Source organism: Zophobas morio, unplaced genomic scaffold (genome assembly GCF_036711695.1).
Source record: "Zophobas morio isolate AGI-343-1 ecotype UQ-CSIRO unplaced genomic scaffold, CSIRO_AGI_Zmor_V1 ptg000006l, whole genome shotgun sequence".
Taxonomy (NCBI): domain Eukaryota; kingdom Metazoa; phylum Arthropoda; class Insecta; order Coleoptera; family Tenebrionidae; genus Zophobas; species Zophobas morio.
Window position 1 is genome coordinate 8,721,045 of NW_026972111.1, and position 12,168 is coordinate 8,733,212.

General features: G+C 32.2%; 1 protein-coding gene across 4 annotated transcripts in view; it reads right to left on the reverse strand.

Annotated features, from left to right (window-relative positions):
* Window positions 1–2,317: 2,317 nt before the first annotated feature.
* LOC135123499 (protein yellow) overlaps window positions 2,318–12,168 on the reverse strand; it is a 39,106-nt gene continuing 29,255 nt past the window's right edge. For 3 of the 4 annotated variants that reach the window (XM_064048219.1, XM_064048217.1, XM_064048218.1), the window contains exons 2-3: window positions 3,920–4,181; window positions 2,318–3,865 (exon numbers count right to left, since the gene is read on the reverse strand). In XM_064048219.1, the coding sequence (XP_063904289.1) occupies window positions 2,805–3,865; window positions 3,920–4,178 (1,320 nt within the window). In that variant the 5' untranslated portion in view covers window positions 4,179–4,181 and the 3' untranslated portion in view covers window positions 2,318–2,804. Of the gene's footprint in view, window positions 3,866–3,919; window positions 4,182–4,411; window positions 4,511–12,168 lie in introns of those variants that run through there. The other variant, XM_064048220.1, reaches the window with a different exon arrangement.

A 12,168-nucleotide genomic window follows, 5' to 3' on the forward strand; every position in this document is an offset into this window, starting at 1 on the left:
TTGAGAAATTGCAAAAAATAAATATTTAAAAATCATAAAATTCAAGAGGAGAAATAATGAAAAAATTGTAAAATCGAAATATTGAATAATAAATAAACTGAAAAATTCTAAAACTGAAATATCCAAAAACTAAGAATCTAACAATTTGAAAAATTGGGAAATCGAAAAATCAAAAAGTGAAGTCGAAAAATCCAAAACCCGGAAAAATGAAAAAATTAAAGAATTGAAGTACTGAAAAATCGAAACAGTTCCAAGACAAGAAATGGGAAAATCAAAACATCAATTTATTGAAAAATCGAAAAATTTAGAATTTAGAAAAGTCGAAAATTGAAAATTTGAAAAATCGAAATATTTGAAAATCGTAAAATTGAAGAGGAAAATTGAAAAATTGAGAAATTGTAAAATCGAAAAATTGAATAATAATAAATAATCTAAAGAATCCCAAAACTGAAATTTCGAAAAATTGAAAAATGAAACAATAACTGAAGAATGGAAAAAGTGAAAAAATCTTACAACTGAAATATATAAAACTGAGAAATTAAAAAACTGAAAAATTGTGAAATTAAGAAGTCAAAAAAGTGAAGTAGAAAAATCAAAACATAAAAAAAATTGAAAAATTGAATAATCAAAACCTAACAACTTGAAAAATTGAAGAATTGAAGAAATGAAAAATCGAAAAATTGAAAGTTTATAAAAGTCAAATTTGAAAAATTGCAAAATCCAAATCTTTAAAAATCGGAAAATTGACAATTTAGAAAAGTCAAAAATTGAAAAATTGAAAAATAGCAAATTTGAAAATCGTAAAATTAAAGAGAAAAATTGAAAACATTTGAAATTGAAACATTGGAAAATTGAAACATTGAAAATCGAAAAATTGAAAAATTGAGAAATTGTAAAATCGAAAAATTGAATAATAATAAATAAGTTGAAAAATCCCACAACTGAAATTTCCAAAAATTAAAAAAATGAAAGAAAAACTGAAGAATGGAAAAACTGAAAAATCTCAAAACTGAAAATATCTCAAAATTGAGAAATAAAAAATTGAAAAATCGAGAAATCAAAAAGTCAAAAAAGTGAAGTCGAAAAATCAAAACCTTAAAAAAGGGGAAAATTGAAAAATCAAAAACCTAAAACATTGAAAAATTTAAGAATTGGAGAAATGAAAAATCGAAAAACCGGGAAAAACGTAAAATTGAATTATTGAAAAATTGAGAAATTGTAAAATCGAAAAATTGATACATTGTAAAATAGAAAAATTGAATAACAAACTGAAAAATCCCAAAACTGAAACATCCAAAAACTGAGATATTAAAAAATTGAGAATTCTAGAAATCAAAAACCTGAAAAATTGAATACTTGAAAAACTGAAAAATCGAAACAGTTAAGAGGACAGCTGCAGACTAGTATAAAGCAATAAGTCAGGGTTAACCGAAGTTGACTGAAAGTCTGTTTTTTGAATATTTCATTAAATGATAATTGATAAATACCATTTTAGCATTTTACCATTGTACTTTTTTGGTAAAATGAAGAAAGTATAGAATTAATAATAAAACTCTTCATTATATCATTCATGAATTATGATTGATTAAGAGTTATTTATGAGGTTATGAAATTAGCTATACCACCCGTCGTGAGTCGCATTTTTTCACAGCTGTTTAATGACCAAGCAACATAAAAAAGTTGTATCTAGGTTTTGACCTATCGAAGTCAGATCTAAATTCGTTTGATTCCTCGAGTTTCTTCACGGACTTCTTTAAACGAAATAGTTGTCGGTGTATATTCACCGTAAAAGTAATGGAAAATTGTCTCAGTTTAAAAAAGGTAACGACAATGTTAAGGTTGCCATAATATATACAAGTTCATCGTACTGAATCTAAAATTAAATTTTAATGAATTAATGAATCACTAAAATAAACCGGCATAAATAAAACTTGGATAAACCATTTGGAAGTTGGCGTGAGTGATAAAAAGAAACAAATATGGATGACCAATATGAATAAATAAAAGAAATTATGGAGTGTACTTAAAAAAGAATGCTTTTGAAAAGTTTTGTTGTCTCATTATTCTCATCAATGATGTTATTTGAAAACGTTTATCCTACGTGTGGTCTCTAAAATTTTCTCTACGATCTTTTTTAATATGTATCTACTAGTAACTTAAAAATTGACCCATTGCCTATATTATAGAATCTCCAACTTTATGGTATATAGTGCGTCCACAAAGTCTGAAATTAAACATACAATATATACTCTCGACAATTTAGCTTTTGGGTATTCCTAAATATGTATAGTAGCTAACAAGAATTAAAACAAAGATAGTTGAAGAAAATTTTTATTCCATAAAACTTGTTGGTTCTTTTTAAAGTATTTCTACATTTCTAAGATCTACTTTGTTTTTCTAACATTGTGCATATATATACATATACATATATAGTTATTATTAAAAAACGAGATGTTTGTTTTTTAAAATTCTTCCATTATTTGCATTTCCAAAAATAAACATCTACAAAAATTCCTCATACCTACTTAAACATTCATTACGTACATCTTTTATTCTTGCTGCTATCAACATTTTTGGATTTCAAAATATTTTTGAAAGCGGAGCTCCCTCTACTGTAATTCGACTAGAAACGCCAATAAAAACCAGGACACGCACATTTCATACTTACAAACTTTATATAAGTACAACAACGATACAAGTATCGACAACTATATTCGTGACTTACTTATCTTACACTAAAAATAAATAAATAAAATCGGCAATTATACAATAATTACAAAATATCAACATCATTGGTAAAATCTTTACAAACTATATATGGCAACCAACGCTACAAGAACGATACTCATCACACTTTCAACCTTGAAACCTACATTCCTCTTCTCAATGGTAATTGTTTTGATCGTCGTACTATTTACCTCAAACGTAGAATCGCAAGCAGTCCTTCTAATCGCATCCGCGACCTTGGCTTTAAATATCCTAAAGTTGACCTCATTCTCATCCAAAAACTTATACATAAACGTGGGCAGCCGATCCGACAAAACCCACAAGACATCATTACTATCAACCTTAATATCATTGGGAAACACCATGGTGACATTATTCATAAAAACTCTCCCTTGCGAGTGCATAGTATACTCCGCATTCGTGGTCCTCCAACACGCCACAGCATTCAGATTCAACAAAGCGTAAAACAGAACTCCTGTGTTCTGGTCCAGGAAAGACGTCCCACTCTGGCTCTTAGGCCCTCTGCTCCCCAAATTTCTAAACTTGTGGAAGTTCTTATCGGAGACGTCTTCCCGCAGGTACTTGGTGCTCACGGCAAATTCGTGAGCGCTACTCATGGGGTGGAAGTACAACGTACTGTAACCTTCAGCGTCCGGCTTAGATAGCGCCATCCCGAAAATGCCGTCGTTCCAACGGAAATCGATCCCAGTAACGCTGAAATCGCACATCAAGGGGTCGATGTGGAAATAGTGGTGTTTGACCTTCCAGCTGGTGTTGTTCTTCCAGGAATAGACGACGATTGCAGGGTGGTCACCCAAGTCTCCCAAATAAGCAAAACTGTTGCTGCAGTTGTGGTCTTCTACCGCTATGTTAGCGAAGAAGCTGTCTTTGCTGGTCTGGTTTTCCGGTATTTGGTACTTTCGCATGAGGGTGTTGGTGGAGAGGTCGTAAATAAGAAGAGTGGTGGGTTGGTGGATTTTGGCTTCGCCGAGGATGTCTTCTTCGCCAGTGTCTAGCACCCAGAGTCTTCCACACTTGTCGGCACGCATTCTGAAGGGGGAGATGATTTCAGGGGAGCCCGAAAGGTTGTGGGCTTGCCAGTTGGGATAAGGGTGGAGTTTGGGGGAGTCCATGGGGTCTGAAAGAAAACAGAGGTAGTAACACTTAATTACACTTAAAAATTAACGTTTACCGCTTAGTTTGATGTAGCCGAGGGAGGCTGCAACCCCCTTGCGCCATCTTGGCACAGTTATGAATAAACGATCGTCGTGGACTTCCAAACCTAAAGGTAGATTATTTGCGGGAGTGAATTCGCCACTTTTTATTGCTTCTTGTCGAGCTTCTTCCGATGGGTAAGCAAAGTCTAATTGTTTCCATTGATAGGCTACTTCAAGGTTGTCCATGGCGAAGGTCACGCCGAAGAGGAGTGGTAATATGTATGCGGGCCCCATTATCTAGAAAATAAAAGTGCAATTACGTATGGATTTACTCTAACAAGTGTTGGTATTTGAAATAAGAAATAAATTTGAAATTCTTGCATAACTGGTGTACGTGGAACGTACTGAGTAGTTTATTAAAATGCAAATTGTTTCAATATTACAACTACGTGTTATTCACGATGATTAAAGTTGAATTTTTATGGAAAGGAATGCACAATATCAACATTACGAGTTTCTAGACTTACATAATTTACGAGAAAATCACGGAAACGCAGAAAGTAATTCCCGGATTTTCCTATTGCAGTAGCAGTAGGTAACTTCACTGATCAAAGATTTCCTTCATTTCTAACTATTAAAACACCTTTATTTATAATGAAAGATTCACCGATACGGCCACACCCTCGTTATCTTTTATTTCTTGATTGATACAAATACCACGAATCAATTTGCTGTTACATTTCCAATTTCCAGCTCGTCTGGCGTATTATAGCGCTGTTTATTATTGCTTGTCATTTATTCATTGTTTACTGCCTGTCCTAGTTCCATCATTACTAAAATTGATTTTGTGATCAATTATTGAGATACAAATTTCTTAGCTTGTGTTATTGTGTCTAAATGAAATGTTCATCTTCTGTGGAAGTAAAAGACCAAAACTTGTGGTGGAAATATTTCTGTGGAGGTTTAGTTTTGTGTAAAACCAAAGCTCTATTACTTCATTACTTTTTGCTTCCCAAGTGTAAGCTAAGGAATTATTGTAATCGATCTTTTCTCGACGTTTCATGCCTCTCTCTCAAATTTTGTATATATATTAGGAATGTCATGTTCACCGTCTATAGGTAAGAAACTAAAATTGACCAACGTGGTTATTAAGTTAGTTTTACATTTTCCTTATCATTATCTTTGCAGGAACATCCTGTATGATTCAGAAACATGTTCTCAAAAATATTTTAAAATATTAACATTTTTGCTATTTATTGTCATGATTATTACATCATCAGGCTCGTTATTCTGTCAAACGGCGAATAAATGGTGGATTTACACTCTACTAACATGGGAAATCGTGTCAGGGTAACCTAAACAAAGGTTTCTCATTTTATCAGAACGCTGATGGTTTTTTATTTCCGTATATAACGATTATGGGTCGATAATCATAAACAGTAATATCTATGTACACTCGCAATACTAAAAGCTCCTACATTTATGAGTGAGGAAATATTTCAACTTTTACCATTATCCGTTGTTTTTTGTTTAAAATCAACTGATAATAATAATATTCACTATTTCTTGAAATTGTAGTTTATAGTAATTTACTCGAAGACATTAAAGTGTATTATTATTTTAACAGTTTTATTTTAAATCAGTAAATGTTAGACATAACTACCTAAATTAAAAAATAGTCAACGTAAATCACAAAATAAAGCGGACGAAATTCGAACAAATGACCCTTACGTCAGCACTGAAATTAAGCAGAAATTTAAAGAATCATCCAATATAATAATTATCTAAATAATTTTAAGCACCTTGTTAAAACAATTCTAGAAAAAGACAAGCCCAGAAGAATATTTTTAAACAAATATTTATTAAATTTTACGATGACGTTATTAACCTTGAAGAGGGGATGCACAAATAACTTTTAATCGTTTTAATCCGTATCATATGGTGTAGAATCTAAAGAAATATAAATTTGTTTATACAAATTTTAGGTTCTGTAGTGTTTAACGTTTATGTTGTTGTACAATTTCTTGTCTGTCTGTCTGTCTGTCTGTCTGTCTGTCTGTCTGTTTGTCTGTTTGCCACCTGATAATTCCGGTTTATGAATTCGGCTTATGTTTTTCCGCTAGGCATCCAAATTTTCGCAAAAAAGTCTACACTAGTACACTACTGAGCATTCAGTATCGCATTTGCCAAGTTTACTACATAACTGGTTTTATCTATATTTGTTTTACTTTATAGAGGTTATCACAAAAGCTGCAAAATTTCGCACAATTAAATTGAATAACTTTTTAAAGAATTGGCATAATCTTCGATTATTTTTTTTACAGTGTGACTAGTATTACATTATCTATATTTTTTTTATTTTCTCAAAAACTTGAAAATGCAGTAATGTAGTGCCCGCCTATGTTTAATGATAATAAAATAGGAATAATCATAATAACAGCTACTTACCCAAAATAATATTCGTAATGTTTTGCCCGATTGTAGTATAATAAATAATAATTTTAATCGCCCTTTCTGTTTTGAAGAGAACTTGCTACGTGCTTAATAGACGCACTCTTCCAAATTTTCAAACATAATATCGAGGATAAACATATGCTGTGCGGACTGCGAAGAAACTGTATTTGCTCGAAGACACTTTAGGGGTGAGGTAATTCTGTACAATTATTAAAAATAAAAAAAAACTGGTCAACAGAACTTCCCTCGCTTCTGAACTACGGTCCAACAAATACTGCATCTCTGAAAAATTATAAAATTTGATTTTGCGGAATTTTGCTTTTTCGTGGTAACATCTATGGAGTAAAAACAATATGGAAAGTACTAGTCACACTCTAATAGAAAAAAAAAAGGGCAGTTGGTATCCCCGAGAAGGTTTCACATTAAAAAAAAAGATAGTTGGTGCCCCCGAGAAGGTTTCACATTCTTTAAAAAAAAGACATTTAGGGCTCCCGAGAAGGTCTCACATTATTAAAATAAGACAGTTGGGATCCCCGAGAAGATTTTACATTAAAAAAAAAAGTTGGGAGCCCCGAAAAGGTTTCACATTCTTAAAAAAAGACATTTAGGCCCCCCGAGAAGGTTTCACGTTATTAAATTAAGACAGTTGTTACCCCCAAGAAGGTTTTACATTAAGAATAAAAAAAAAAGTTGGGAGTCCCGGGAAGGTTTCACATTCTTACAAAAAAAAAATACACTGGGCACCCCCGAAATGGTTTTAAATTTTTAAAAATGACAGTTGGGACCCTCGAAAAGATTTCACATTAAAAAAAACAATTGGGCCCCCCGAGAAGGTTTTATCTTAAAAAAAAAGACAGTTGGGACCCCCGGGAAGGTTTTGGCTTATTTAAAAAAGGATAGTTGGTATCTACTCCCGAGAAGGTTTCACATTTTTAAAAAAAGGCAGTTGAGACACCCGAGGTTTTACATTTTTAAAAAAAGATAGTTGGTACCCCCGAGAAGGTTGGACATTCTTAAAAAAATTACATTTAGGGCCCCCGAGAAGGTTTCACATTATTAAAATAAGATAGTTGGGACCTTCGAGAAGGTTTTACATTAAAAAAAAAATTGGGAGCCCCGAGAAGGTTTCACATTCTTACAAAAAAAAGACATTTAGGGCCCCCGAGAAGATTTCGCATTTTTAAAATAAGACAGTTGGGACCCCCAAGAAGGTTTTACATAAAAAAAAAGTTGGGAGCCTCGAGAAGGTTTCACATTCTTACAAAAAAAAGTATACTGGGCACCCCCGAGAAGATTTCACATTAAAAAAAACAGTTGGGTCCAACGAAAAGGTTTTATTTAAAAAAAAAACAGTTGGGATTCCCGACAAGGTTTCACAATAAAAAAAAGACATTTGGGGTCCCCGAGAAGGTTTTGGCTGAAAAGGACAGTAGGTACCCCCGAGAAGGTTTCACATTATTAAAATAAGACAGTTGGGACCTCCGAGAAGGTTTCACATTCTTAAAAAAAAAAAATACATTTGGCGCCCCCGAGAAGATTTTACATTTTTTAAAATGACAGTTGGGACCCCTGAGAAGGTTTCACATTAAAAAAAACAATTTAGCCCCTTTGGAAGGTTTTATATTTTTAAAAAAGACCGTTGAGACCCCCGAAAAGATTTCACATTAAAAGAAAAGACTTTTGAAGCCCCCGAGAAGGTTTCGCGTTCTTTAACAAAGGACAGTTGGCACCCCTGAGAAGCTTTTACATTAAAAATAAGACATTTGGCGCCCTCGAGAAGGTTCCACATTTTTAAATAAAGAGGGGTGTATTCTCACCCTTTCGAGACAGTGCAGTGGGGTAATTTCATCAGAAAAAAATTTGTTATAACGTCATAAACATAGGTAATACACAATACAAGAGAAACAGAGAAAAAAATACGGAAGGCTATAAGTCTGGAATCGAACGCGCGACATCTGGTCCGCATTTCTGACTCGTAACCATTAGGCTAATGATAAGCTGTTATTATACCGTGCGTTATGTTTTTGAAAAAAATTGGATGGTTAGGAAAAACCAGCATTTAACCATCTACATGTGATTTCTACTATACTATGTACAAAATTCATAACAATTGATGCAGCAGTTTCGGAGATTACGTGTTAAAAAAAATGGATACAGACACCAGACGGAAACAAACAGACAGACAGACAGATGGACATAGGGAAACGGGATACTAATTTTTTCGTACACTAGGGGTCACGAAACGTCGAGAATATATAAAAGTGGCTATTCGTCCGATGGACTCGATTACTATACTTCCTTAGCTTACGCAGGGTAAATAAAAATACAAAGACCGAAGTTGTGCGGCGAAACCCCCATATTTTAAATAGCTGCCATCATTTTCCACAGTGCAGTTTTCTGTCATATTTATGGATTAATGGTAAATTTGTATAGGGAAAGATCGATTTTGCAATTACGCTCCGCCCCTCAGTCTGACAACCAATGAAGAATTCGCCACGATTGAGATCGAGACGAATGGGTGGGGCTTCTCTTTGGGTTTTCTTTTTTTAATTAATACATTTTGTATAACACGCTTACTTAAGAACATATTTCCCATGGTAATTTCTCGTAAAAAAATATCGATTTTACAGTTAAACTCCGCCCCTCCGCTTTCGACGAATAAAAAAATCATCAGAATTGAGATAGGGCGGGTGGGCGGGGCTTATATTTTGCCTTTTTTTTTTCTTAATATACGTAGCCATTTTTTCACAACAAGAAGCTTAAAACATGGTTAAAATGGTGGATTTTTGCAAGGAAATACGAATGTTGCATTTATAGGGAAAAATGGATATTTCCTTATACAAATTTTCCATTTTAAACATATTTTAAGTTTCATGTTGTGAAAAGAAGTCTACAATTATTAAAACAAAAAGGCAAAATGTAAGCCCGCCCACCCGCCCTATCTCAATTGTGATGATTTTTTCTTATTCGCCGTGAACCAAGTGGGCAGAGCTTAACTACAAAATACTTATTTCTTTACAACAAATTAAAAACATGTTTTTGAGTATAGTGTTGTTTTGCCCTTTTTTTCTCAATATACATGGCCATCTTTTCACAAGAAGAAGCTTAAAACATGGTTAAAATAGTAAATTTTTGCAAGGAAATATGGATTTTGCAATTATGAGGTGGAGCCTAATTGCAAAATCGATATTTCCTTATACAAATTTTCCATTTTAAACATGTTTTAAGTTTCATATGGTGAAAAAAATTCTACGGATATTAAAATAAAAAGGCAAAATGTAAGCCCGCCCACCCGCCCTATCTCAATTATGATGATTTTTTTATGCGCCGTGAATCAAGGGGGCGAAGGTTAATTGCAAAATACTTATTTGTTTACAAGTAATTAAAAACATTAAGGAAAAAAGACAAAATATAAACCCCACCCACCCACCCAATCACAATTGTAATGATTTTTTTAATTCTTAGACACTTAAACAAGTTTAAATTGATAAATTTTTGTAGAAAAATATGGATTCTGCAATTAGACTCCGCCCTTATTACTACATATTAAGATCGGGGCAGGTATGGGTGGGGCTTAATCTTTGACTTCAAATTTTTCTCTTCTCTATCTCTATCTCTATCTCTATCTCAATTGTAATGATTTTTTTAATTCTTAGACACTTAAACGCGTTTAAAATGATACATTTTTGTAGGAAAATATGGATTTTGCAGTTAGGCAACGAATGAAAACTTCATTACTGCATATTTAGATCAGGGGGATATGGGTGGTTTTTCGTTTCTCCTAAAGAAATATGGATTTTGCAGTTAAGCTCCGCCCTCTTGGCTTACCATGAATAAAAAAAATCATCAGAATTGAGTTAGGGTGGGTGGGCGGGGCTTATATTTTGGCTTTTTTTTCTTAATAATACACTTATTTCGACAACCAGAAACTTAAAACATGTCTAAAATGGTAAATTTTTGTAATAATTAACTTAAATTCGCCACGTTTCTTTTACAATCTCTTACTTTTTAAGGTACTTTATCATGTTTTAAGCAAACAGGCCAATCTTGATGTTGAAGTTTTTTATGGCTTTCTTGTAAAATAAACAAGTCAATTTTTGTTGTAAAGTTTTTTTAATGCGTTTTTTAACATTTTTAAGATTATTTTTTAAAAAGTTGTGGACTTCTAAAGATTTTGACCATGATTCCAGCGGATCCATATATTTATAAAAAAAACAAAATCAACGTCAAAATTGATCCTTTGGATAAAGAAAGAAAAATGTTGCCCGGTGGGAATCGAACCACACATCTTGCACGTGCCTTGACCACTAGGCTACAAAACGGCTTATTTTATAAATCCGTGTCGAGTTTTCAGCCTAGACATCCAGATTTTTGTAGGAGAAATCAAAATTGCGAACATTTTACGATTTTACTTTGAAATTATTTATTAAAAACACGAAAAGAATAAAAGTTTGTAGGATTTGGTATAGGCAACCCGTACTATGTATATTAAGAAAAAAAAGCAAAATATAACCCCCCCACCCCACCCACCCCATCTCATTTGTGATTAATTTTTTTTTTCTTAGATACCTAAAACACGTTTAAAAGGATAAATTTGTCTAACGAGATATGGATTTTGGAATTAGGCTCCGCCCCTAGGTCTGCCAACGAATGAAAACTTCATTACTATTGAGATCAAGGCAAGTTGAGCTTAATCTTTCGCTTTAATTTTTTCTTAATATACATAGTATTCTTTGAACAACACGATACTCAAAAACATATTTTTAATTTCTCGTAGGGAAATAAGAATTTTGCAGTTAAGCTCCGCCCACTTAGCTTACAACGAATAAAAAAAATCATCACAAATGAGTTAGGGCGGGTGGGCGGGGCTACATTTTTCTTTTTTTCTTAATATGTGTAGACTTATTTTGACAACAAGAAACTTAAAACATGTCTAAAATGGTAAACGACAATTTTCATCTCTAAAGCCAACGTCAGCGGAAACAGTAACTGCAACGAGAACTGTACAGAGTGTTCTATTTTTAAGGCGCAACAGACAACTTAGTTGTTTTAAATGAAATATCCTATATATTTTGTTGTGATTGATCTCTTGATTATTTATTTGTTACAATAAAATTGTAAGTTATTTTTGAAACTCCAATGTGACATTCCGAAAAAATCACAGTAAGGGTATTTTTAAAATCTGTGTTACAACAGATATTAATATTTGAGTTTTTTGAAATAGAATAACCTATTTTTTTAGTACTGCATCTTATTCTATTTTTTGGTCTCTTTTTTTGTAAACTGTTTTCTATATTTAAAGTTGAAAGTTAATGAGATGTTTTACTTTTTTAAGAGACATATTACAGGGTTTTGAAAAAAGTGAAATATCAATATTCAAAAATTTAAACTTTTTTATAAACATTCAGAATGTTAAAATCTGATTTAATTGATACCACAAAATTCAAAATTTCAAAAATAAACTGTACTTATAAAGAACAAATTTGGTTTATGATTTTTTCTCTGGCTTTAATAAAAAATGTTCTTTTACTAGATTCTGTAGAATCTAAAGATGTAATAATAATGAATCTTTTTATTGAATTCTATTTATAAACAGTATATAAAAATTAAGTGTAATTCTTTACATGAATAAAAAATAATAGATATATAACACATTGCACATTGTAAAGACTGAACTGTAACGATTTTAATTTCTGAATTTTTTTTCATAACCTGACATCAGATCTCTCGATTAATAAAGAATAAATAAACAATTTACAGACTATCATATTGTAAATGGCATACAGTTGTTATTAATTATGTCATTTATAACAAAAATATTTGCATCATT